Source organism: Schistocerca americana, chromosome 1, assembly GCF_021461395.2.
Source record: "Schistocerca americana isolate TAMUIC-IGC-003095 chromosome 1, iqSchAmer2.1, whole genome shotgun sequence".
Taxonomy (NCBI): Eukaryota; Metazoa; Arthropoda; class Insecta; order Orthoptera; family Acrididae; genus Schistocerca; species Schistocerca americana.
The window spans coordinates 893,870,209-893,894,354 of NC_060119.1; the positions used below are offsets into that span (position 1 = coordinate 893,870,209).

Below are 24,146 nucleotides of genomic sequence, written 5' to 3' on the forward strand. Positions count from 1 at the left end.
GAGAACCACAAAAGCATTTTTGTTTTGTGTGTGGAGTGTTCCTCAAACTATTGTGGATAGTGCATTGACTTTCAGTGTGCAGGCCATCTCAGTGTTCTGTGGGTTAACAGACAGATGCAGGTGGTTGAACAGAAAGTTCTAGAATCGTTCACCACTGGCCAATATAGCAGAAGCCCTATTTTACCCCATTTAAACATCCCACATATGAGAGAAACTCAACCACGTACTCAGATAGTGACCCTGTTGAGAAGCAATATCCATCATCTTGTGAAGTTTTTGTCTTACTTGTACCCTGCCATCAACATGTCCCAGTGCGAATTATGACTAAACAGTACAGGTGATATTTTTCTAAGCTTGCAGTGTCCAGTGGCAGTTTTATTGCATACACATTGATTACTGTGAGCTTTTGCAGTGCAGCCATTTTGGACTCCAATGTTATGGGATGTCCACTTTGTCTGTGGAGCTGTGTGTGCGCAAAGCTGTGGGTGTGTTTGCCAGCACTGTGGCAACTGCAGAGTCAAAAATGCCTAATCAGAAGGAATATTCATTACTTGATACCTTCCGTACAATACTTCTAGGACAGTGGGCCAGATGCCATTTTTGGTTAGCAGGCAGTGAGTAACATACGTAGTGGGCAGTGATCTTTCTGATCCAACCTTGTCAGTTTGGTGACACAGTTATGCTGGGTGGCTGAGCCAGTGTGCATTGCCTGTGGCATGTGACAGCTGGAGCATTGTAGATCCCACATCAAACCCAGTACCCTTGGAGACTAACTGCAGTCTCAGATTATGGAATTTGCTGGGCGGCTTCACCTTGACAGATCCAGTTTGAAGCCCAGAACCATCAGTGCTAGCTGACAGCTTGTAGATCGGCAGCTAGATGTTGATGCTGCTCACCAGCTGTTGTACTTTTGTCCAGTATTGAATTTGTGCTGATTTGACACACTGTGGCCTATATATCCACTAAGTTGTAAATGACCTTTTGGAGTAATGTATAGTTTCATAGTATTCTATTAGCACTGATGGAATGTTGAACTGCAATACTCCTCAATTAATTCTTGCTTCTGTTGGTTAACCAATAACTGGTGAATTACCATAAAATTCATCTTGTGCCACAATGTCCCCTACAAGAATACCAACTGCCAAGGGGGTGGTTAACTGTCTTGGCTCAGATGAGTGGGAAGATTATGGAAGAGACAGGAAATAGGGTGCAAGAGAAACATTTGGGGACAGAGCTAGGAAACATCATGCTGGCTTGGAACATGTCAGCTTGTGGGAAAGGAGGAGGATAGCACCTTCAGTGGGGGCAGGAATACAGTCGAGTGTACTACTACAAGAAGCATTGTGCCTGCTCACCATGACCATAAAATACTCCATCAGACTACTACACAAACTTGTCAGAGCCACCATCCCCTACCTGGCTACCCTGGTGCAGCTGAAGAGCTAGATCCCCCTCCTCAGCAGACCAGAAATCATGCACAACTATCACTGTGCTCAATGTGTCATCACAACGGAACAATCCTACTGAAGTTTGTCCCCATGGTTTCACCTTTAGTCTCCTCAGCCAAATTCTGTCATTGTCAGCATCCTTCACCTGGATCCTATACCTTATGTATATGTGCGTGTGTGCGTGCGTGCGTGTGCGTGTGCGTGCGTGCGTGCGTGCGTGTGCGCGCTAGTGTATAGCTGTCCTTTTTTCCCCCTAAGGTAAGTCTTTCCACTCCCGGGATTGGAATTACTCCTTACCCTCTCCCTTAAAACCCACATCCTTTCGTCTTTCCCTCTCCTTCCCTCTTTCCTGATGAAGCAACCTTGGGTCTCGAAAGCTCGAAATTTGTGTGTGTGTTTGTGTGTTTTTTGTTGTCTCCTATCAACATGCCAACGCTTTCGTTTCGTAAGTTACAGCATCTTTATTTTTAGATATATTTTTCCCACGTGGAATGATACCTTTTTTTTTTTACTTCCAAGACTGTTCCAACAAATTCTCTCTTACATTGTTGTCAATATTTTCATTATTTAATATGATTTGATATTTGTATATATTTTTTGTTTCTATAATTTCTTACATTTTCCCCTAAGAAAATGTTCGCTGTGTGCCTAATGCTGTTGTTTTCACTCCTTAACAGTCCTTCACAACCATACAGAGTATTTAATACATGGATGGGTGACCCTGGTAAACTACTGCTGCTTCAAGGAGTTCTTTCAGTTATAAAGAGAGATTCACTTCTCTCAGTTGTCCAGAAGTCAGGAGAGAAACTTCTCAATGGATTATATGATTTGCAGAAAGAATTTCCTGCTCTGCTTTTTGCAGCAAGAGGCCGGGGGACATTTCTTGCTATCAGCTGCACATCAACAAAGCTGCGTGATGACTTGGTGAACAGGTTAAAACAGAAAGGTAACTAACTGTGTTTAAAGTATATAGTAGTAATCAGAGTTTGATGTCTCATAAGTCATCTTATCATTGTGTCCAATCAAGGACTGCTATTTCCTTCAAAACTGTTTAATATGCTATATGAAACTTTCCCAGCACAATAACTACTTATAAGGTTCCCAAGTGTCCTGTGAAACAATACAGTTCAATGAAGCAACCAGTCAGCCCACTTCCTCCTCCTCCTCCTGTCTCATCTGTAGATGACTAGCAGCTACCTCATTGAAGTGGTGTAGCTTCAGTGACAACATTCAACACAATGCCTGAGAACCTTTGCAAGCAGTTTTTAGATAATTCAAATAGCACCATTGAACTTTATTTTAATTTGATACAAATTTAGCACCGCTATACATACTGATGACAATCAACTTGTAGATAGTAAACTACACTCCTGGAAATTGAAATAAGAACACCATGAATTCATTGTCCCAGGAAGGGGAAACTTTATTGACACATTCTTGGGGTCAGATACATCACATGATCACACTGACAGAACCACAGGCACATAGACACAGGCAACAGAGCATGCACAATGTCGGCACTAGTACAGTGTATATCCACCTTTCGCAGCAATGCAGGCTGCTATTCTCCCATGGAGACAATCGTAGAGATGCTGGATGTAGTCCTGTGGAACGGCTTGCCATGCCATTTCCACCTGGTGCCTCAGTTGGACCAGCGTTCGTGCTGGACGTGCAGACCACGTGAGACGACACTTTATCCAGTCCCAAACATGCTCAATGGGGGACAGATCCGGAGATCTTGCTGGCCAGGATAGTTGACTTACACCTTCTAGAGCACGTTGGGTGGCACGGGATACATGCGGACGTGCATTGTCCTGTTGGAACAGCAAGTTCCCTTGCCGGTCTAGGAATGGTAGAACGATGGGTTCGATGACGGTTTGGATGTACCGTGCAGTATTCAGTGTCCCCTCGACGATCACCAGTGGTGTACGGCCAGTGTAGGAGATCGCTCCCCACACCATGATGCCGGGTGTTGGCCCTGTGTGCCTCGGTCGTATGCAGTCCTGATTGTGGCGCTCACCTGCACGGCGCCAAACACGCATACGACCATCATTGGCACCAAGGCAGAAGCGACTCTCATCACTGAAGACGACACGTCTCCATTCGTCCCTCCATTCACGCCTGTCGCGACACCACTGGAGGCGGGCTGTACGATGTTAGGGCGTGAGCGGAAGACGGCCTAACGGTGTGCGGGACCATAGCCCAGCTTCGTGGAGACGGTTGCGAATGGTCCTCGCGGATACCCCAGGAGCAACAGTGTCCCCAATTTGCTGGGAAGTGGCGGTGCGGTCCCCTACGGCACTGCGTAGGATCCTACGGTCTTGGCGTGCATCCATGCGTCGCTGCGGTCCGGTCCCAGGTCGACGGGCATGTGCACTTTCCGCCGACCACTGGCGACAACATCGATGTACTGTGGAGACCTCACGCCCCACGTGTTGAGCAATTCAGCGGTACGTCCACCCGGCCTCCCGCATGCCCACTATACGCCCTCACTCAAAGTCCGTCAACTGCACATACGGTTCACGTCCACGCTGTCGCGGCATGCTACCAGTGTTAAAGACTGCGATGGAGCTCCGTATGCCACGGCAAACTGGCTGACACTGACGGCGGCGGTGCACAAATGCTGCGCAGCTAGCGCCATTCGACGGCCAACACCGCGGTTCCTGGTGTGTCCGCTGTGCCGTGCGTGTGATCATTGCTTGTACAGCCCTCTCGCAGTGTCCGGAGCAAGTATGGTGGGTCTGACACACCGGTGTCAATGTGTTCTTTTTTCCATTTCCAGGAGTGTACATATTGGCAGTTAAAAATATCAGTAAGCTACACAGACTTTGAGGAGAATGATTTATATGAACAAATGCCTGTAATTCATAATCCATAGACAAAGAAATTATTAGAACTTTCCACAAGTGACTGTACATTACCGCAACTTGGGAGTAATTTAATTTGGCATTATCCACAATGCCTTTAAATACAAATATTTTTGGCAAGGCTTTACTGTGACTATTGTAGATATCAAATGAAGCAACCAGTTCACTGGTAGCAGTCACTGTTTATTTATTTCCAAAATGTGTTTCAAAGCTTACATGAAATACCTGAACTATTTTCCACTTCTTCTTCTTCTTCTTCTTCTTCTTCTTCTTCTACTACTCCTTGTTTTTGTGCCTGAATTTTTCTCTGGTTATTCTAAATCTACATAAATATTCTGCAAGCACCTAGCAATGTGTGGTACTTTGTGTACCACTGTCCCTTTCCCCATTTCCTGTTCCAGTCATGAATAGTTTGTGGAAAGAACAGTTGCCAGTAAACATCCATGTGAGCTTGAATCTCTAAGGGTTATTATTACCCCTAAAATTAATTGGAACAGCATCAGACCTGAACTTTCATTCAATAGACTCAGCAAGTTAACAAGCATGTACTGATTATTCTTTCACTCACAGGATTCCTGACTTCTATCATTGTCTGAAGAGTTACAACAACTTGTGATCACTCATAAAATCATTATCTTCCATGGAAACAATCAAAACATACTCTCAGTACCTCTAAATGTTCTGATAACTGTAACAAATCTTCACTTACTGTAACATAGTTTACTTGTTAAATACCTTTCATAATGTGAACCAGGGAATTTCTTGAGTGTGTGCAAGCATTAACAACTGAAAACAAAGTGTGATGGTATTGTGGTGTATCATGACAATGAAAGGAGCCTGTGACCACTAGAGACAGTGTCACAGGTTACTCCAAAGTTGTAATATAACACATACATGCCATATTAATTCACATGAATCCCTCTGATGATGGAGGTTTAAACCATATTTTTCTGAGCCTTATTATTCAGATTATTATTTACCTCATGGTATTGGTGAGAGTAGAAATAGTTTCAACCAAAAAAATTATTGAAAGAAATATTCAAAATTTACTATTCATGAAAATCATAGGCAACCTCCATGGGGCCCACAGCTCTTTCATGGGTACACCTGTGGTGTGCATGAGCTCCTGAGCTATTGCAACCTCTCTTCCCTCCTAGGATGCACTCCCTTCTCCTTATCCACTTCTTCCCAGTGTAGCTCCTGCCCATCCTGCACCCCCCCCCCCTTTTTCTCCTTCGGGGTTTCCCTTTATGACAAATTGGCTGTTCACTCAATCCTGCTATCTCTTTACTATCTTGTCTTGCTTTCCCACTCTCTCTTTTGTTTTCTTTGGGGTTTTGCTAGTCCCTCTTGGAGTTTGACATCCCTTTCAAAATTGTTTGTGGAAGAACCCCTCTCTAGTGTCTTCATTGTGGTATTCACTGCCCTTCCTTCCTTCCCCCTACCTCCTTGCTGTAGCAACCACCATCTTTCCCCCCCCCCCCCCCCTCCTCCGCTCTCTCTCTCTCTCTCTCTCACACACACACACACACACACACACACACACACACACACACACACACACACAAGGTCACCAGCACAATATCTAGTCCGTATGGTAGAGCTGTTGTGTATCCTAGCTCAGCTGTCACTGCATCATGTACGCCTAGGAGTGGTTGCTCATCTTTTTGGGACATGAGAACTCCTGGAAATGACCGCTGTGCCAGGTGGCGCTTGTTGCTGCTGGGTGGTGCCCACAGGGTTAGTCCCTTATCAGAGTGGGTGGTACCAGGGCAGACACTGTATGCATGAAGTGTGCTAAGCTCCACACTTCTGGCCACTCTTCCACAGCTATCTCTTCTGACAGAAATGGTTCTCTCTCTGTTCCGTCTTTTGCTTCCTTGGCCTTCCCCTCCCTGGTTACTCCCTATTACTTAGGGAGGATAGTCAGGAGGACTTTTGCCACTACCAAATCACTCCCTTTTGTAGAAAATATTGAAGATAAGTTTGGTGAAGATGTGATCTGATTCCTTACTGATCAAAAACTCTTGCGCTAATCGGTCTACTTCCCTATGGGCTTTTGAATGCTTAGGAGACATCCTGGTGAACATTACACCTCCTCAGTCCTTAAATATGACACAAGTCATTATTTTCCATAGGACCTCTTCTTTCAATCTGATGAGAAACTCGGGACTAACCTAGCATGGAGCAGCGTCCATTTTGTCTGACAAGTCCAGAGAGGACTTAAGGATAATTGTGTTGATACCAGCACTTTCATCCTGGCTTTTGAGAGGGTTACCCTTCCAGAAAGTAAACGTTATGGTTTACCATTGCAACATGAAGCCTTTTATTCCAACTGCCATGTAGTATTTCTGGTGTCTCCATTTTGATCACATGTTCCTGCAGCGTGAGACAACTACTATGTGTGGTGACTGTGGCCACCCTCTCCACATGGGGAGTCCTTGCACCCCAGTCCCCAAGTGCCTGCCTGAACTGTTTCAGCCTGCATTCTCCTTGCTTGCCAAATTGCCTAATCTATAAAAAGAAAAAGAAGATTCAGCTATTCAGAACTCTCGACAGTCTATCTTACTCTGAGGCCCGAAAGAAATTCGACCATCTCCACCTGTTATCTCTGCTTTTGTAGCGTCCTTTACTATTCCTCCTCCTTCCTCCTTACCTCCGTCCTGTCCCCATTCCCTTTCCTCTACTGTGGCATTTCACATCCCCTTCCTTCACAGAACTGCTCCTTCTCCTCAGCCAGAGAAGAAACCTTCTCAGAGTGTTCAGTGTCCTGGAAAAACTGGGAAGGGAGGGAAAACTAGGGGGATTTTTTTACTGTGGAATACTTGAGGAATTTTTGCATTTTGCCTAAAAATTCTGGAAAAGTCATGGTGTCTCATTTGATTTTGGGCAGACACATTTGGTTGCCTTCTGCTTGGCTTGATGCAGTACAGCACTCCCTGTTCACCCTCAGCTCCATACTGTGCAACCACCCTCCACCAGGGTTTTGGCATCCCCCAATCTTTTTCCCTCACTTAGTCCAATACAGCTGCTAGCCCAGCCTGGCCAAGTCCAGACAAGCTTTGTCAAGGATTGTTGTTGTTGTTGGCATGGAATGGCATGTCTGCCTGTCACTGCAGCCTGGCTGTGCTGCACTGGTTTGTTGTTGTCATGATCTTGTGTGTTTTTTGACACATGACAGCAAGAATCTGTGGTGAGTATTTGATGTGTTTTACATTTACATTTGTCCAAATGTTCTGCCTTGTTTGCTAACAGAGTGTTATCACAAACATGGGTACTTTTAGGGAAGTTTGTGGCCTGTTTGAATCCATTTATTTTGAACCATGGATACTAGGACATAAGTTTGCATACAGTGCATTTGAGACTGATAGCTGTTGGCACATACAACAGTAATTTTTATGTGCCAACAGCTATCAGTCTCATTGAGTTTTGGAGTGCAGCTGTTGGTTTAATTAACATTGAGCTGTAACCTAAAGTGCAACGCTGGTCACTGGAGGGTGAGTAGGCACTGTGGGAGTCGGTGCACCTGGTGCATGGATGGGGAGGGGGGCTGGGCTAACATTTCCGATGCTGCTGCAGGTCTTAGTCAACATAAACTGCTTTCAGGGAGAGATGTAGGTGAGGGAGTGGGGTGGAAGTTACTCATAAGAAAGAAAAATAGCATGGGTCACAAAAATTTTTGGTGACTTCCCATCTTTGTGCACTCTTGGCGACATCTCACTTTATTGTTTAGATGAAATTCTTTCTAAGCTTATGGGCTTACATGATGAACTGGAAGTTTGCATTCAATCACTCCCAGTATTGAGGGTCCAGAATTTTTGTGGATTGGAGAGAACATGTCTGAGAAATTGTCTGATTCATGCTGTGTACAACCAACTTCTCGCTCAGAAATATAAGAATGCTGGCCTTCACCAGTTATATGAGGGATGAAGCATGCTGGGCTCAAGGATACTAGGAAAGTTACAGTGTCTATATCCATGATAACCACAGCTCCAGTGCTATTGCATCAGGAATAGACACTGTGGTTGCCACCCGCCACCTTTGGACACACTCACCTGATCGTCGACTCCAAAAATGGAGAGGACAATCCTGATGGTGTCTTCAATTCCACAAGAGCACTGGAAAATGCAATTACCAGTTTCAATGAAAAAAAGTAGCATTTCTAATTAGCCTCTGTGTATTTTTAGTCTGCTGAATGTATCGTGCAGTTGCAGTGTGTCCCAGAAACAAGGTGTTATGCCAAGCCTATCGTGCCAAGCACCTACTGCAGGAACTTCTGGATGATGGCCAATTATGCTCAGTTACACAAAGAGGGATGTCATGAGGAATGCAGAGACCCATTTGTGTCTGTTGGCTGCTGTGAGGCACTGATGTTTTTGGGATATTGGCAGGTTGTCCACAGACAGTAACATTGCCTCCAAAATGTAGCTTCAGAAGTCAAAGTAAATTATGGCAGTGTGTTTGGACTGGAGCTGTTTTTTCACTAAACAACTACAGGAGATTGTTGCTGCCTGTGATGTGGTATGCTAGTTTGATATGTTTATACATTTTTGAAATAGTATATTGGGCCAAGTTTTGAGCAGGTATCTCACTTCAGTGTTTTTGAGAAAAAGTGTTGCCAAAGATTTAGTTCAAGCTGCAGCCCAGTCTGAGGTAAATCTGAAAAGACAAGTTGTTCAGGTGTCCATGAATGTCCTAATTTTAATACCACATTCTGAAGAGAGCTGAAAAGCAAGCCCAAAGTTGAGGGTAATCTAGAGGGTCCCATGCTTTCGGACTTTGGGACATGTGGCTTATATACAGTGTGTGATGGATTTGCCAGGTTGTACTTCTGTTGGTCAGAATCTTGTTCATTTTATGAAAGCTTTATGTAATTAAAAAAAAAAAAAAAAAAAAATCCCTCCTGCCAAGCTGATTTCAACAGTATTACAAGAACCTCTGTTTTCCCACAGAGGTTTTGTGTTGTTTGATGGGTGTAAAATAAAATAGTGTCAGTCTTGGTGCAGTAGATATTAATAGTTGTGTGAAAATATGTAAAGGAAATAGAAAGAGTAGAGAAGGAACAGAAATAGGTATATCCATAAACTTAAGGTCACTACTGGAATTCCTAAGAGACATAGCTACCAATGTGTAAAAATATGTAAAGGAAATAGAAAGAGTAGAGAAGGAACAGAAGTAGGTATATCCATAAACTTAAGGTCACTACTGGAATTCCTAAGAGACATAGCTACCAAGTAGTGTGTGTCTTTCTGGGGAAAGATGCTGATAGCTTATCTCACATTTTTTGAGATTGTGGGTGCTAAGGCTGAGTCATTTCAGTCAGTTGCCCCTTGACTCCTTTCCTCTGTTCTTGTCTCCAGTCTGTAGACAGAGAATTAGTGAGAAAATTCATCAAATCAAAAGTTTGTGGAAACAGACTAACTTCAAAACAGATCTGAATGACAACAAAAATCAGTTGCAACCTCCGGAAGTGGACATCAGGTAAGAACCTAAATAGGTCTGGGTCAGTTGATGAATTGGGGAACGATACCTTGGCTTTACAGAATGAGTGCCTTACATCTATGAAGAGCTGGATATCCAAAATCCTGGATAAATCACTCTTGGCTTGTTTCTTTATGAAGGGCATTCTTCTTTTAGTCTTAGACTTGGCAATTAATGTTGACCATGAGAAGAGACAGTTAGGTATAGCATTGACACATCTTACTGCCCTAATTTTCTTTGGTGGTTGTGAGGCTGATGCTATTGCCATAAGTTACAAAACCCAGTGGAGATCATGTCAGTAAAGGAAATCCTCAAAGCCTTTGGTGGAGACTGTGTTCGCATCAATAAGTTCTGGAGGAGGGTCACTGGAGTCAAGCGTGGACATGAAAATGTGAAGACATTCATCAAGGTTGCTTGTAGTCTCTTCCATGACAATGCTAGCCTTGAAAGAGTTTTCTCTGAAAACTTCATTCTAGTTAAAAAATTGTCTGACACTACTGTCATAGCCATTAATGCTGTTCACAATGCAGTCAGTGATGCTAGGATTATTGCTCTGCAACTATCACAAGCAGTTAATACACAGCTTCCGAAATGCACTAGATAGGTACAATGAAACAGTATTAGAGAAAAGGACAGCTGAGACATCCTCAAAAGAAAATGAGCGAAAGAATAAAGTGACCAGAAAAAAGCCAATAGCACTACAAAGTATGAAAACAAAATTCATAGAAAGTCCTGAGAAAGAAATGTATTATATTTTGTATTGAATTTATTGGTCCTGTTGTCTACAAAGCAGGTTATGCATAAGACATTGGACAAGTCAAGTTATAAGCATACAGCTGAAAATCATTTCTAGGCATACTTATTTAAGGTTACAATAATACACTTTATACATAAGTATTTATACAACACATTTCATAAATTTAAACATTCTTCAATGGAGTAAAAGCAGTGTGTCAGATTGAAGTAGTAGTTCTGTCACCTGCTTGTGGCTTCACTTAATGCCCATGTATGCATCCTTATCAGACTGGTGTATTACTATATTTTCCACAATCCTTGTGTTCAAATGGTATTTGGGTTATATTCTTAGATCTCTTTAGAAAAGGTTTAATTTCTAACCAAAGTAGACAATGCTCTTCCATTTGCTCCCAACAACTGATTGTTCCTAATGTAAATGTTTATTAATATTTTACTTCCTTTGCAACCTAGTCTCATTCTACACTGCCCAGTCACATTAATGTGACCACTTGTCAAAATACTGAATATGTCCCCCCCAGAATGGGTTGGCCCACTGTGTTTTCATGAATGACAAAATCACCCAGGAGATGCCATGAAAACAATTCCAAGACCGTAACACTCAATCCTCCAGCCTGGACTCTTCTGGCGATTGTTGTGGGGTGTTTGCTTTTAGTCATTTCATGCTGTACATGCCAACAGCCATCTATCCAATGGAACATAAAACTTGATTCATCTGGAAAGGCCACCTGTCACAACTTATTGGGTGTTGAGTTGCTGTATTGGCATGAAAACTTGTGGTCTTAGTTGCTGACGAACAGCAGTCAGCATAGGTGCATGCACTAGGAGCCTGCTTTGAGGGCTGATACACAGCAACGTTCGCTGAATGGTGATTGATGAGATACTGTTGGTAGCCCCTTAGTTCATCTGGATGGTCAGTTGCTCCACAATTGCACGTCTATCTGCCCATACACACCTCTACTGCCATTGTTCATCCCTTTCATCTGTGGCTGGTGGTGTACCACTGTTGCCTCAATGCCAGTTTTGTACAGTGCCAATTTGCCATGCACAGTATAATTTAACCTCAGCAAAACATGCACAGTGTACAAACTTAGCCATACCATAAATACTTCCACTCTTGGCCCAAAAGCCAATGAATGTGCCCTTCTGGACATCAGATAAATCACTATGTTTATGCATTACAATGATGACTGCAGTGTTTTCAGCATCCCCCAACATGCTTTGTATACCCCCCCCCCCTCACTGCTAGTGCTGCTGCCTGTGAATGGTTTTGCACAATGACATCCAACTTAAGTAGATGATGGTCACATTAAATGTGACTGGGCTCTGCGATTTTCCTGAGATTCCTTTGTTAAAATTATATTTTACACTTAATCATGTTGTCAGACCCTGACATGTTTATTTTTCAGTTAAAATAAACAATGTTCATTTTATGAATTTTTCTTTGAACTTAGAGTACCCCCCCCCCCCCCCCTTTATGTTCCTATATATTACAAAATTTGAGGATTTTGTCATAAAATCGAAAACTGGAAAATTGGTTAGGGTCTAAGCACAATGCGACCTTGGAACATCTGAGCGTCTCAAAACACACACACACGCGCACACACACACACACACACACACACTCTCTCTCTCTCTCTCTCTCTCTCTCTCTCTCTCTCTCTCTCTCTCAACAAACATATAGACACTCACTCCTGATATTGCTGCAACTTGCTGTCTTCCTGACCACACCTCCTCTCACCCTCCAAAGGAGAAGAAGAAAAATATGCTTGTCTTGGGACGAGATGACCCCCCCTGGCCCCCCCCCCCCCCCCCCCACAACATCCCAGGTCTCTCTCTCTCTCTCTCTCTCTCTCTCTCTCTCTCTCTCTCTCCCTCTCTCTCTCTCTCTCTCTCTCTCAATCAATCAAGGTTAAATCTTACATTCATGGATGTCCTCAGTCCTTGTTGGTGATGGACACTGACTTAACACAATGGTCGATTCTGGCCTGTGTGGTGGCCATCTTGTCTCTTGTACTACTCTCCTCTGATGGAGCTATGGTTACTGTTGTCACTTTCTGAAATTGCAGACTCTTCTTTCTCTCTATTCTATAGCTTGTATTGTATTGCAGGACTCTCATTTAATAGATACTCATTCAGTGAATATTTGTGGTTTCTAAGCCTCTTGCCAGAACTAGGTCAGCCCTTTGCAAGCCTCCAGTGGTGTCTGTACATTGATTCCATATGGACATTGTTAGTTCCTGGATTTCTTTTCAAACTCCACTGGAAGTAGAGGCCATCTGGGTCCATTTAGACTTGCAATATGCAATCTTTATCTCCTTCCCCCCTCCCCCCAGATTGGTCTCCTATGCTTTCTGCTCTTCTTCCCCTCCTTAGACAGCTCCCTCCTCCCTGCCTTCTCCTTGGAGATTTTAATGCCCATAACCCCTCTGTAGGGTGGTGCTGCGACCACTGACAGTGACAAGATTGTTGAAGGCCTGCTGGCAAAGATTGATCTCTGCGTTCTCAAAAGTGGAGTTCCCACACCTATTTAATGTGGCACATGGCACTTTCTCGGCCATTGATCTTTCCATCTGTAGCCCTGGATTCCTCTCCTTCATTCAATGGGGAATTCATGATTTGTGTGACAGCTATCATTTTCTGACTGTCTTATCTTTTCTTCAGCGTCAGTCACCTGGAAGACCTTCCAAGTGGGCCTTTACTAATGCAGATTGGGATGCCTTTTCCTTGGCCACCATTCCACACATTCCACCATGTGACAGCATTGGTGAGTCTTTACAGAGTTTGACTGATGTCATCCTTTTGGCAACTACTTCAGTGATTCCGTCTTCCTCGGGTTCTCACTGATGGAAGACTGTCCCTTGTTGGATCCCCAAAATTGCTACAGGTGTTAAAAACTGCCATCATGCCCTCCAACACTATAAACAGCATCCATCTCTCGACCACCTATTTTGCCTTTAATCAGTTTTGTATCTGGACCCATTATCTAATTGAATGCCAGAAATGGATTTGTTGGGAATGGTATGTTGCTGCCATAGGGCCGCACACTCCCTCTTTGCAGGCATGGTCAAAGATGAGGTGCATTTTTGGCCAGCTGTCCTCCAACAAGTGTCCTTTGAAGTTTCCTGAATGGTGATATCCTCAACAGCCCGGACTCTGTCACAGAGCATTTTGCTTGGCATTTCACCCAGGCCTCAGCATCTGTCGACTATCTGTCCACATTCTGTCTTCTCAAACACCATCTGGAACAATTCCATTTCTTTCATTCCCATTCACCCGAGCCTTACATCACACCATTTAGTGAGTGGGGAATTTGTGAGAACCCTTGTTCTGCGCCCCAACACAGCTCTTGGACTGGAGCGGATGCACAACCAAATTCTTCAACACTTATCAATGGCTAGCCAGTGTCATACACTTCCCCTTTTTAACTGGCCCTGAAGCGAGGGGGAATTTCCATCCCAGTGGCTAGAAAGAGTCATTATTCCAGTTTTTGAATTGGGTGAACTGCCTCTTCTGATGGACAGCTGTTGTCCAATCAGTTTAACCAATGCCCTCTGCAAGTTACGTGAATCTATGGTGAATTGAAGGCTGTACTGGATTCTTGACTCCTTGAACCTTTTGGCTTTGACCCAGGGAGGTTTTCGCCAAGGCCATTCTGCTGCAGATACTTGTAATTTAGTCTGCAATCTGAATGGCTTTTGACCAACATCGACACGTTGTTGAAATTTTCTGTGAGCTTCATAAAGCTTACAATGCTGCATGGCATCACCACATCCTTGCCACCCTACATGAGTGGGGCCACTATGGTCTGCTCCCGATTTTTATCCAGACCTTTTTTTCCTATTGGACTTTTCAAGTACAGGTTGGTGCCTTCTATACCACCTCCCACCTGCTGCAGAATGAGGTTATGTAGGGTACTGTTTTGAGATGTCATTCTCTTTTTAGTGGCTGTCAATGGTCGTGGAGGCTGTAGGACCCACAGTGTCTCTCTCTTTGTATGATGATGACTTTTGCATTTATTTCTGTTCATCCATAATGGGCAATGCTGAACACAGACTGCAGGGAGCAGATACATGGAGTGTAGGTTTGGGCTCTCATTCATGTCTTCCAATTTCTGGCTGACGAGACCTGTGTTATGCATTTCTGTTGTCATCATATAGTGCATCTCCATCAGGTTTGATATCTTGATAGCCAGTGGACTCTCATTATTTTTTCGGACTGGTCATTGATGCCCAGGTGACATGGTTTCCCCACCTTCATCAACTAAAGCAGACATGTTGGTTGCAACTCAATGCTCTCTGATGCCTCACCAATATCAAATGGAGTACATACCACTCTGCTGTGCTCTGGCATTACAACTCATTAGTCGAGTCCTGCCCAGATTATGGGAGTCTCATACATGGCTCAGCATCACTTTTGACATTACAGATGCCAGACCTGATACACCATTGTGGGGTATGACTGGCAGCTAGCACCTTTCGGATTAGCCCCATGATCATCATCCTAGCAGCAGCCAAGGTTTAACCATTGTAGGTTCTGTGCCAACACTTGCACGTTATGCATGCACTGCTTCCCAGAACACCCAAACTGCTATCTCCTATTTCCAGATAGTGATCCAAATCTCTCAACAAAGGCCCAGGTCTGGGGATATGAATGCCATTCGCATTGGGTCCCTCTTTTTCAGAGCTCCATCTTTCCTCTCTTACCATCTCTTCTCTGGGACAGCTCACATAAACCTCTGTGGTTCACCCCTGTCCACAGCTGTCTTGACCTATCACAATGCGTGAAACTATCTGTTCTGCCCAAGGTCCTCCTGGGCCAATTCTTCTCTATTCTTGACACAGAAGTAGTATACACTAATGGCTTGATTCATGTGGGAGGTAATGAACTATACTCCTTGCCAGATGGATGCAGTGTTTTCACTGTGGATTTGGTAGCCATTTGTCATTCTCTTGAGCTCCTGTACTGGTGAGTCCTTCATCTGTAAAGACTCATTGAGCAGATTAGAAGCTGTTGACCAGTGTTATCCTTGTCATCCTTTGGTCCTGACTATCTGTGATTCCCTTTTTCCCCTCAAGCAAGTGCTCTTTGTTTGGAACCCAGGTTATGTTGGGATCCAGGGGAATGAACTGACAGGCCGGCTAAATTGGCTACTGGCAAGCCACCTCCTGAGATAAGTATTCCGGAATCTGACCTTTGATTGGTATTATGTCACCAAGTTCTAAAGATCTGAAATATGGAACAGCATACTCTGACTTCGCCAAACAAACTACTAGTGATGAAGGAAACAACGAATTTGTGGAGGTCCTTCATGCGGGCCTCCCGGAAGGACTCCATCCTCCTTTACCAGCTTCAAATTGGCCATACTTGGTTGGCTCAGGGTCGTTTCCTCCATCATGAGGATCCACCCCACTGTTGTTGTGATGTGGTCTGCATCTTGCTGCACTGTCCTAACCTAGCTGCCGTGTGGCAGACTCTTGATCTTCCTGACACTCTACGCCTTCTATTAGCGGCCAATGCATCAGTGGCTGACCTGGTTTTACAGTTCATCCATGAAGGGGGTTTTATCACTCTGAGGGTGGCTGCCTCAGCCTTGTCAGCCCACTGAGGGGTTGGCAGAATACCTTGTTACCTCCTCTGCCCCAACCAGGTAATGGCTGTCTGGGTTTGGTGGTTTGCCCCAGCCCTAACAGTATACATTCTTTTGCTCTTCTTACCATTCTTGCATGTTCTGTTTTATTTGGTGTTCTTCCTGTGTTTTCCTGTGCTTCTATCACACTGTGTCACTAGTTTTTTCTGTGTATTGTTGGATGGGGTGCCTCTTGTCCTCTTGTAAGTTGATGGGGTATAACCCCCATTGCATTTTCTGCCTTTGAGGGCCTCTGGTAGACCTTGCGATTTTCTTTTCTTGAATTCTGCAGAAAATGCCCATCTTTGATGTGCAGTTTTGGTGACTTGGCTGTTCCAGGTAGGAGGAACCAATGGCCTCTTAACTTAGTCCCTTTAATCATTAAACCAGCCATCCGAAACCATATGCACTTGACAATTCAACCCACTAATAACTGTTTGCTTTAGAATAGATGCACTATACTTGAAATCCTTAGTTTCTTGTTTCTATCAAACATTGGAAATTCTGTATTTTGAAAGGTACCCCTATTCATAATTTATCATTGTGCTGAAAACTGTAGAGCATTCTAATCTTCAAATGTAATCCTGTCAAAAATTCAGTGTCGTCTTCTAGCCCTAAATTTGTGTTTCCCAAAATGTGTAATTTTACTACAACAATATTTTCATTTATGAAAAATTTCAATTAGAAAATTTAAGCTATGGAAAATCCAGCATGTAATGTAACACACATGCACACACTCACGCAAACGCAACTCACATACACAACCACAGTCCCTGGCAGCTGAAGCCAGGCTGCGAGCAGCAGTGAGTTATGGGAGAGGCAACCAGGTGTTGGGGATAAGGAGGCAGCTGGGGTGGGGAGGGTTAGTGGGGTAACGGTGGGGGACGGTAAAGTGCTGCTTGTGGAAGCATATAGGGACAAGGTGGAGAGAGGGTAGGGCAGCTAGGTACTGTTGGAGAGTAGGGAGCAGTAGCAGGAAAGGAGTGAAGCAAAAACATTGAAAGGGTTCCTTAGTGGAATAGAAGACTGTGTACTGTTGGAATGGGAATAGGGCAGTGCACGGTCTACTTACTAGCCACACTGTTGGCTGTGCACAACCGACGGCTACAATACTATGCTGAGTTGGTACAGCATCGCATGTCCCCTCATGTCCCACATTACTCCTGCCTATATCATTAACCCTGTACCTTCAAATTGATCACTCTTCGTGCATCACTATTGTGTATTTTTGCATGTTATTTCTCATACCTTTCCTGTGCCACACAAACTTGTAACTCATCCTACCAGTCCCTCCCCATCACCTCACTCTTTCTCCTCTCTATTGCAGTTCACATTTACTAACTTCATATAATCTAGTCACATCTGCCATCCGCTTCTTCACACTTATCCACCCACAGAGCTGCAACCCACAGTACAATCTTTTTATTTATTTTTTCTTTGATCTCATTGTGTCTTCAAGCCAATTAGTTGGTTTTCACCTTTCACTACTGACCACTCCCTCAGATTTCATTTCATTTCCCCTTATTTCATCCATTTCTTCCTTTTGTGCTTGGGTGTACATTTGCGAATACTTTTTGGATGTAATGCTATGTTATTTACATACTTTTACGCATTTTTATCCACCACCATGGATCCTTGCTCCTTTCATCTGCGTCAATACAGAAAAGTTTTCTGAGTCTTAGACAAAATCCAGTCCCACATACTGTCCCTGTGTTGTTGCTTGGCTCATGGAATACCCCTCCCCCCAATGGCCTTACCATCAAATTAACCATCTCCAGCTGCCACCCTTCCTTGCACAGTGACCTCCATCTGTTCAGATTCCACCAGTCCTTAACCCTCGCCAACTTAGTCCTGCAACACCATATCAATAAGGCTCAAACCTCCTTGCGATACGTTCTCTCCATGCGCAAAATTCTCCTGCTATGCAATCTCATAACACACATTAAAGCTCTTGCCCTCCAGCAACATGCATAATGCCACCTCAAAAAACTCTCCACCCTCTTCACTACCTACTCCTGCCTCGTACTACAACTATCCACCAGCTCAACAACTACCTCCAAACCTCCCCAAAGTCCCCTCATAGCTGACAAACCCTGTCTCATAGACCTACTACATTTACCTTACCCTCAAAAACTGTGTCCCACCACTATACAAATCCAGAACCTAAACGGACCCAAAACACAGTTATGAACATTTCCTCAAAAAGCCTTAGACCCACAAAAGTATCAGTCCTTTCCAATGGTCTCATCTTTAGACCCATTCCCCAACTCAATCATGCCGGACTTGTTAAAGAAACACTTTTTTGCCACCAACACTACCAATCAGATTGAGCCAAAGACCAATGTTGAACTGTGCCTGACTCAGTTCACGCCTCCATCCACCTGTGATCCATCCCTACTGCCCCCAGATCACCTGCCATTAACTTTTCAGAGTTTCTTCACATAAAACCTTGCCTCACCATCATTCCCCAAATTCCTCAACATTCAAACTAACCTTACATCTACAGAAAGAACCACCTTATAATCCACCTGCTGAAAAAGGGTCCATCACTGTTGTTTTGGACCGCAAGGATTAGCTAGCAGGAGGACTCTGCCAGCTGTCAGATTCATCCACCTACAAATCCTGCTGCAGTGACCCAATTCCACAAATCCAACAAAATCTCCCATCTCTCCTCAAATCCTTAGGCCCATCCCAGAACCTCTCCCTGGAATCCATCTCTCTCCTCGCCCTTACCACTACCTGCATTGATTGTGCGCATGACAACCAACAAGCTGTTTGTCCACATGTATAGCCACTGACAGACTGTGGCCAAGAAACAGCTGGACCATCCCATTGCTGAGCATGCCACCCAACACAACGTTCTTCATTTCAATGACTCCTACACAGCCTGTGCCATCTGGATCCTTCCCAACAATACCAGCTTTTCTGAATTGTGCAGGTGGGAACTCTCTCTGCAATATATCCTATGTTTCCGTAACCTCCCTGGCATCAACCTTCGTTAGTCATTGTCATTACCCATCTTGCCCCTTTCCTGTTCCCATCCCAGAACTACATGGCCCTCTATTCCACCAATGCACCCTCAGTCTTGATACTCCTCCTCGCCTTTTCCACTACCCCAGTAACCATTGCCATTATATACTGAGCCCTTCGGCTTTTACAATAAAGTAAAACATGTAAATAAATTGCCAAAGAAAGATTAAAATTGATTATCCTTCCAGAGGACTAACTAGGCCTGTGACAATAAATTCTTCAAATCTTGGAATAGTATTACCTGTTCTCAGTTGGCATATGAATCTGACTGTTCTAAATAATCAGAATGAGAGCAAAGGTCCAAGGCTCCTAACCAAAGTTAAGTGGCTTATCATGCATACACTGCTGTGTTCAGTGTATTCCATACTGTGGTTATTGTCCCTATTTAATAACAAATTTACATGCCCATGTTAAAACTACTTCAAATTTTCACTGAATGATTGCCCCAGAGACTGGACTTTGGAGAATGTATTCTATGGATAAATGTAATCACTGTCTGAAACTGAGTGTTTCTCTGGGATTGCCGACTTTCTCAGCATATTCCAATGCTAAAATCTTCTTAGGTGATTAACAGAGTGGTGGCATCATCTTGTCACAACATTTAGATGAGTTTTGTACCCATCATCTTCAGGTAAAGTGTTGTCTTGCTGTGTTCTGCATATCTATGTAGCCACTGGAACGCTAATCTCTTCTGTGTGCAAACCAATAACACACTTCCAAAAGCGGGTGCCATGCTAGTGGTAGGGGAATGTTGCATGGCCCTGCTGTGAGCAGACAGTACCGTTGTCTGTCCACAGATGTCACTGCATTCAGAACGGAGTGTCCCTATCTTATTTTCATAATTGCAGTATCAAATGCTGTGCTGATTTGAAATCGACCACCCTGGTTTACTGGGTTGTTGTGCAGGTGTATTTCTACTGAGTCTTTGACAATAAAGCTCCAGAAACCATTGGCACTGCATAGATTCTTCATTTGTCCAAAATCAAAGGTGTGTTCCTCGTTAATTCAATGCTCTGCAACTGAAGGCTCATCTGTCTACCCTAAATGACTGTTTCTTATGTTCTGTATGGCACTGAGATGCACCACTGTGTCTTTCTGATGTACTGCATCAGACATTTGCACTCAGTGCTATAAACATGTGGTATCCGTAGGCCTAGCCAGTTTTTGCTTAGCCAAACATGTCCTTAATTTTTGCGTTGCACGGAAAACGCCATTTGTTTGATGTTTTCTCCAATATTCTTGCAATCTTGGCTGTTGGTGGTCCTTCATATGCAGGAATGTGACACATTTGGTTTCTTCTTCTTCTTCTTCTTCTTCTTCTTCTTCTTCTTCTGTCCTCCTATCTGCCTTTAAGGTGCATCTTATTGTAACCATTTTTGTGGAAAGCACTGCGCAGATGTTGCAATTCATGCGGCAGGCTCATCCTGCTGCAGATGGTCCTGTTTCTGCATGCTAAGGTGGTTGGCACTGAGTTGCACTGCAGTATATTCAGAGATCTCTGAGCTTAGGGTAAAGATCCATATGCGTCTTCTGACCTGTTGTCTGGATTTCACTCGGTCAAAATATCCAAGAAGGGTAGGCTTCCATCATGTTAAGTCTCCATAATGAACTTGATGCTGTCATGTGCCATTGAGATGGCATTGGAACTCCTGCAGGTTTTCTCTGGAGAGAAACATCAAATACAGATTGTTTTCTATGCAACAAAGAAAATTAAGGACATCCTTGACTCAACCAAAGACCAGTTAAAACTGCAGACACCAGGTGCTTATAGCACTGAGTGCAAAAGTGGGATGTTGTGCATTGAACAGACACAGCAATGCATCTCAGCTCCATATAGAACACATTGGGAACATTCAACTATAGCAGACAGACAAGTCTGCAGTGCCAGAGCATAGCCTCAAGAAGGAACACACCTTCTATTTTGAAGAAATGAAGAAAGTATGCAGTGTCAGTGGGTTGTGGGGCTTAATTGTCAAAACCTGCACAACAACCTAGTAAAGTGGGGTGGAGGATTTCAACTCGGCACAGCATTTGATCCCACCATTAAGAAAATACAATATGAGTGCTCTCTTGTAAAGGCAGTCACATCCCTGGACAGAATGGACAGACATCAGTACTCTTTGCCTGCAGCAGAGCTGTGCCATGTTGCCCCACCACCAGCAAGGCACACTCTTCTGGAAGCATGTATTGGCTCACACACAAAAGCGGTCAGCAGTCGAACGACTATATAGATACACAGAACACAGCATCCTGACACTTTGCTGGAAGATGATCGATGCAAAACTCGTCAAATGTTGCGACAAGATGATACCACCACTCAGCTGACCAGACAAGAAGATTTTACTATTGAATGTTTCTCATAATTTGTACAAATATATTTTAGGATGTAGCATTATAAATAGCCTTCTTCTTAAAATTGTCACTGTAATCACAGTACATCTTCTGTGACACACTTTAAAAAATGTTAGTCAGTTTTGAAGTGTTGTATTTCAGATAATTTGATGCCAGATGTGAGCCACCCTTGCTCTCAGCTTCCGATATAATTGTCCCTGATACCATTGTAAAAGAAAACAGGATTCATAATGTTGTCTGAATATTTTTAGAATATATTTAAATTTCTTATCATCTACCATGTGTCCTTGATAAACTTCTTTCCATTGTTTGTCCAGTAAATTATCCCTGAACAGTGGACCAAGTCAGCATTCATGATTATATGAATCTGTACCTTTACCTTTTTAGTTAAAATTGGTTGATACGGATCCTTTATTGTTGCCATTTGACTAACATGTTCAGAGAACCACATACTAAGTGATGCATGCATCTTTCATAAAACTCAAATGTATTTAGAAATAAATTAATAATTACTGTTGCACTGTGTTCTCCTATTCTTATTCTATATGTTATTTTATGCTAGGTGCTCTTGATAAGTACTATCTGAAATGAAAAAAATATTGAAATTTCTACATACCATGTCTTCCAGTTGCTTCCATTAAGTTTTATTCTCTCTAGTTGCTTACTGGAGTTTAAACTGTTTCATAGAATCATAAATGCTGACTTGGTTCATTGTTCACAGATAATTTACTGGGTAAACAATGGAAGGAAGTTTCTCAAGGACACATGGTAGATAAGAAATTCAAATATTTCATAAAAATATTCAGACAACACTGTGAATCCTGTTTTCTTTTACAATGGTATCAGGGATAACTACATTGGAAGCTGAGAGTGAGGGTGGGTAACATCTGGGGTCAAGTTATCTGAAATACAACACTTAAAACTGACTAACATTTTTTAAGTGTGTCCTTGTAAACTATTAGGCCTGCGATCTTGTATGTTTCAGTGCATGTTACTGAAACACAACACTCAAAGAACTGATCAATGCAGTATTCGTTTAGGTCTAAGACCCGGAATTTTATTCTACTTTCTGTTTGTGTTGCAACTCCCTCTTTTTTATATTATACATGTCATAATGTAGTATTAACTTGAATCCAACAATGTGCATCTGTTCAGTTTATGTGACTTCCAAATGATGATTCATTATGCATGATCTGTGTCCCTGAATTTTTTTCAACTTTCATTTAAGTCTCCTACTCACAAATTATTAAAATTCGTGATTTTAGCATATCTCCATGCACACACGCAATTCCACTTTTACATGCTTACTGTCAGCATCCCAGGTTGAAGATGTACTGTGATTACAGTGACAATTTTAAGAAGAAAGCTATTTATAGTGCTACACCCTAAAACAGATTTTTACAACACCCTGTTGACTGACTCCTGAAGCTCTGCATTTAGACTTGCAAAAGAATATATCATTCAGGACTTGTCATCTCACTCAGAGTGACACACTCAACACATTAGTGTGAGAAGCATTCTCAGGTTTGTGCCCTTTCTCTTCCTAAATTGTTTAATTGTGCATACAGTTCAGTTACTGATATCCTTCCAATAACAATAATAATAATAATAATAATAATAATAATCCCCGTGGAGGCCCGGGAAAAGAATAGGCCTCCGGTATGTTCTGCCAGTCGTAAAAGGCGACGAAAAGAACAAACCACTAACAGGGCTAACCCCCCTTTCAGTGTGATTAGTTGGTTCAGGACAGAACTAAAGAAGCCTCGGACAAGCGCCGTCATGGTCGGGGACGACGCTTGAACCCTATGCCCACCCACAATGGTAATGACACTGCTAGCCAACTGGAAAATGATATAAATCCAAATAGAGGTGTTTTGCAGGATATGCTTCCTGCAACCACCCTAGAAGGAAAACAAAGACAGAGGATGAGATGGTCAGGTGAAGTTAATTGACACCTCATGTTCTGTTATTACCAAGCAACAAACCTAGGAACCAACACAACTGGATACAGATCACAAGTATACACAACATTTATTACCAGATACCCAGAATTAAAATTTTTAACAGAACAACGACTAGCTGATCAGATCCGTGTAATAATCAAAAATAACAGGATACCCCAGTCAGAATGAGAACACATCAAACAACAAGTACAACAAATACTGGAACAAGATAATGTGCAGTCAGAAGAAGAAGAAAATACAGTAACGGACTCGAACATCCCAGAGCAAACAAACAAAGAACAACACGCACCAATTAAACAATCAGAGCAAAACGAAATCTTAAGACAGCCACCAGAACAAGCACAAATAGAACACGAAGTGACACACATGTTAGATATAGAAGAAAAATTTCAGCTGACATATATAGAATACAAAGACACAAATACAGACATTAGACCATTCTTGCATAGACCGCCAAATAACCCACAAGTCGAAACAACAATAAAAACTATCAACACAATCATACACAACAAAATAAATGAAAACACAACTATGGAAGAGTTACAACTACTGGTTTATATAGGAGCACTCACTACACTAAATATACACACTAGGCAGAGATCAGAACCAACCAACACACAGA

General features: G+C 43.0%; 1 protein-coding gene across 1 annotated transcript in view; it reads left to right on the forward strand.

The window, feature by feature from the left end:
- The window catches only part of LOC124614628 (4-aminobutyrate aminotransferase, mitochondrial), a 107,160-nt gene that overhangs the window by 70,221 nt on the left and 12,793 nt on the right, over positions 1–24,146 (forward strand). The window contains exon 9 of the mRNA XM_047142959.1: positions 2,126–2,394. Coding sequence (XP_046998915.1) covers positions 2,126–2,394 — 269 coding nt within the window. The remainder of the gene's footprint in view (positions 1–2,125; positions 2,395–24,146) is intronic.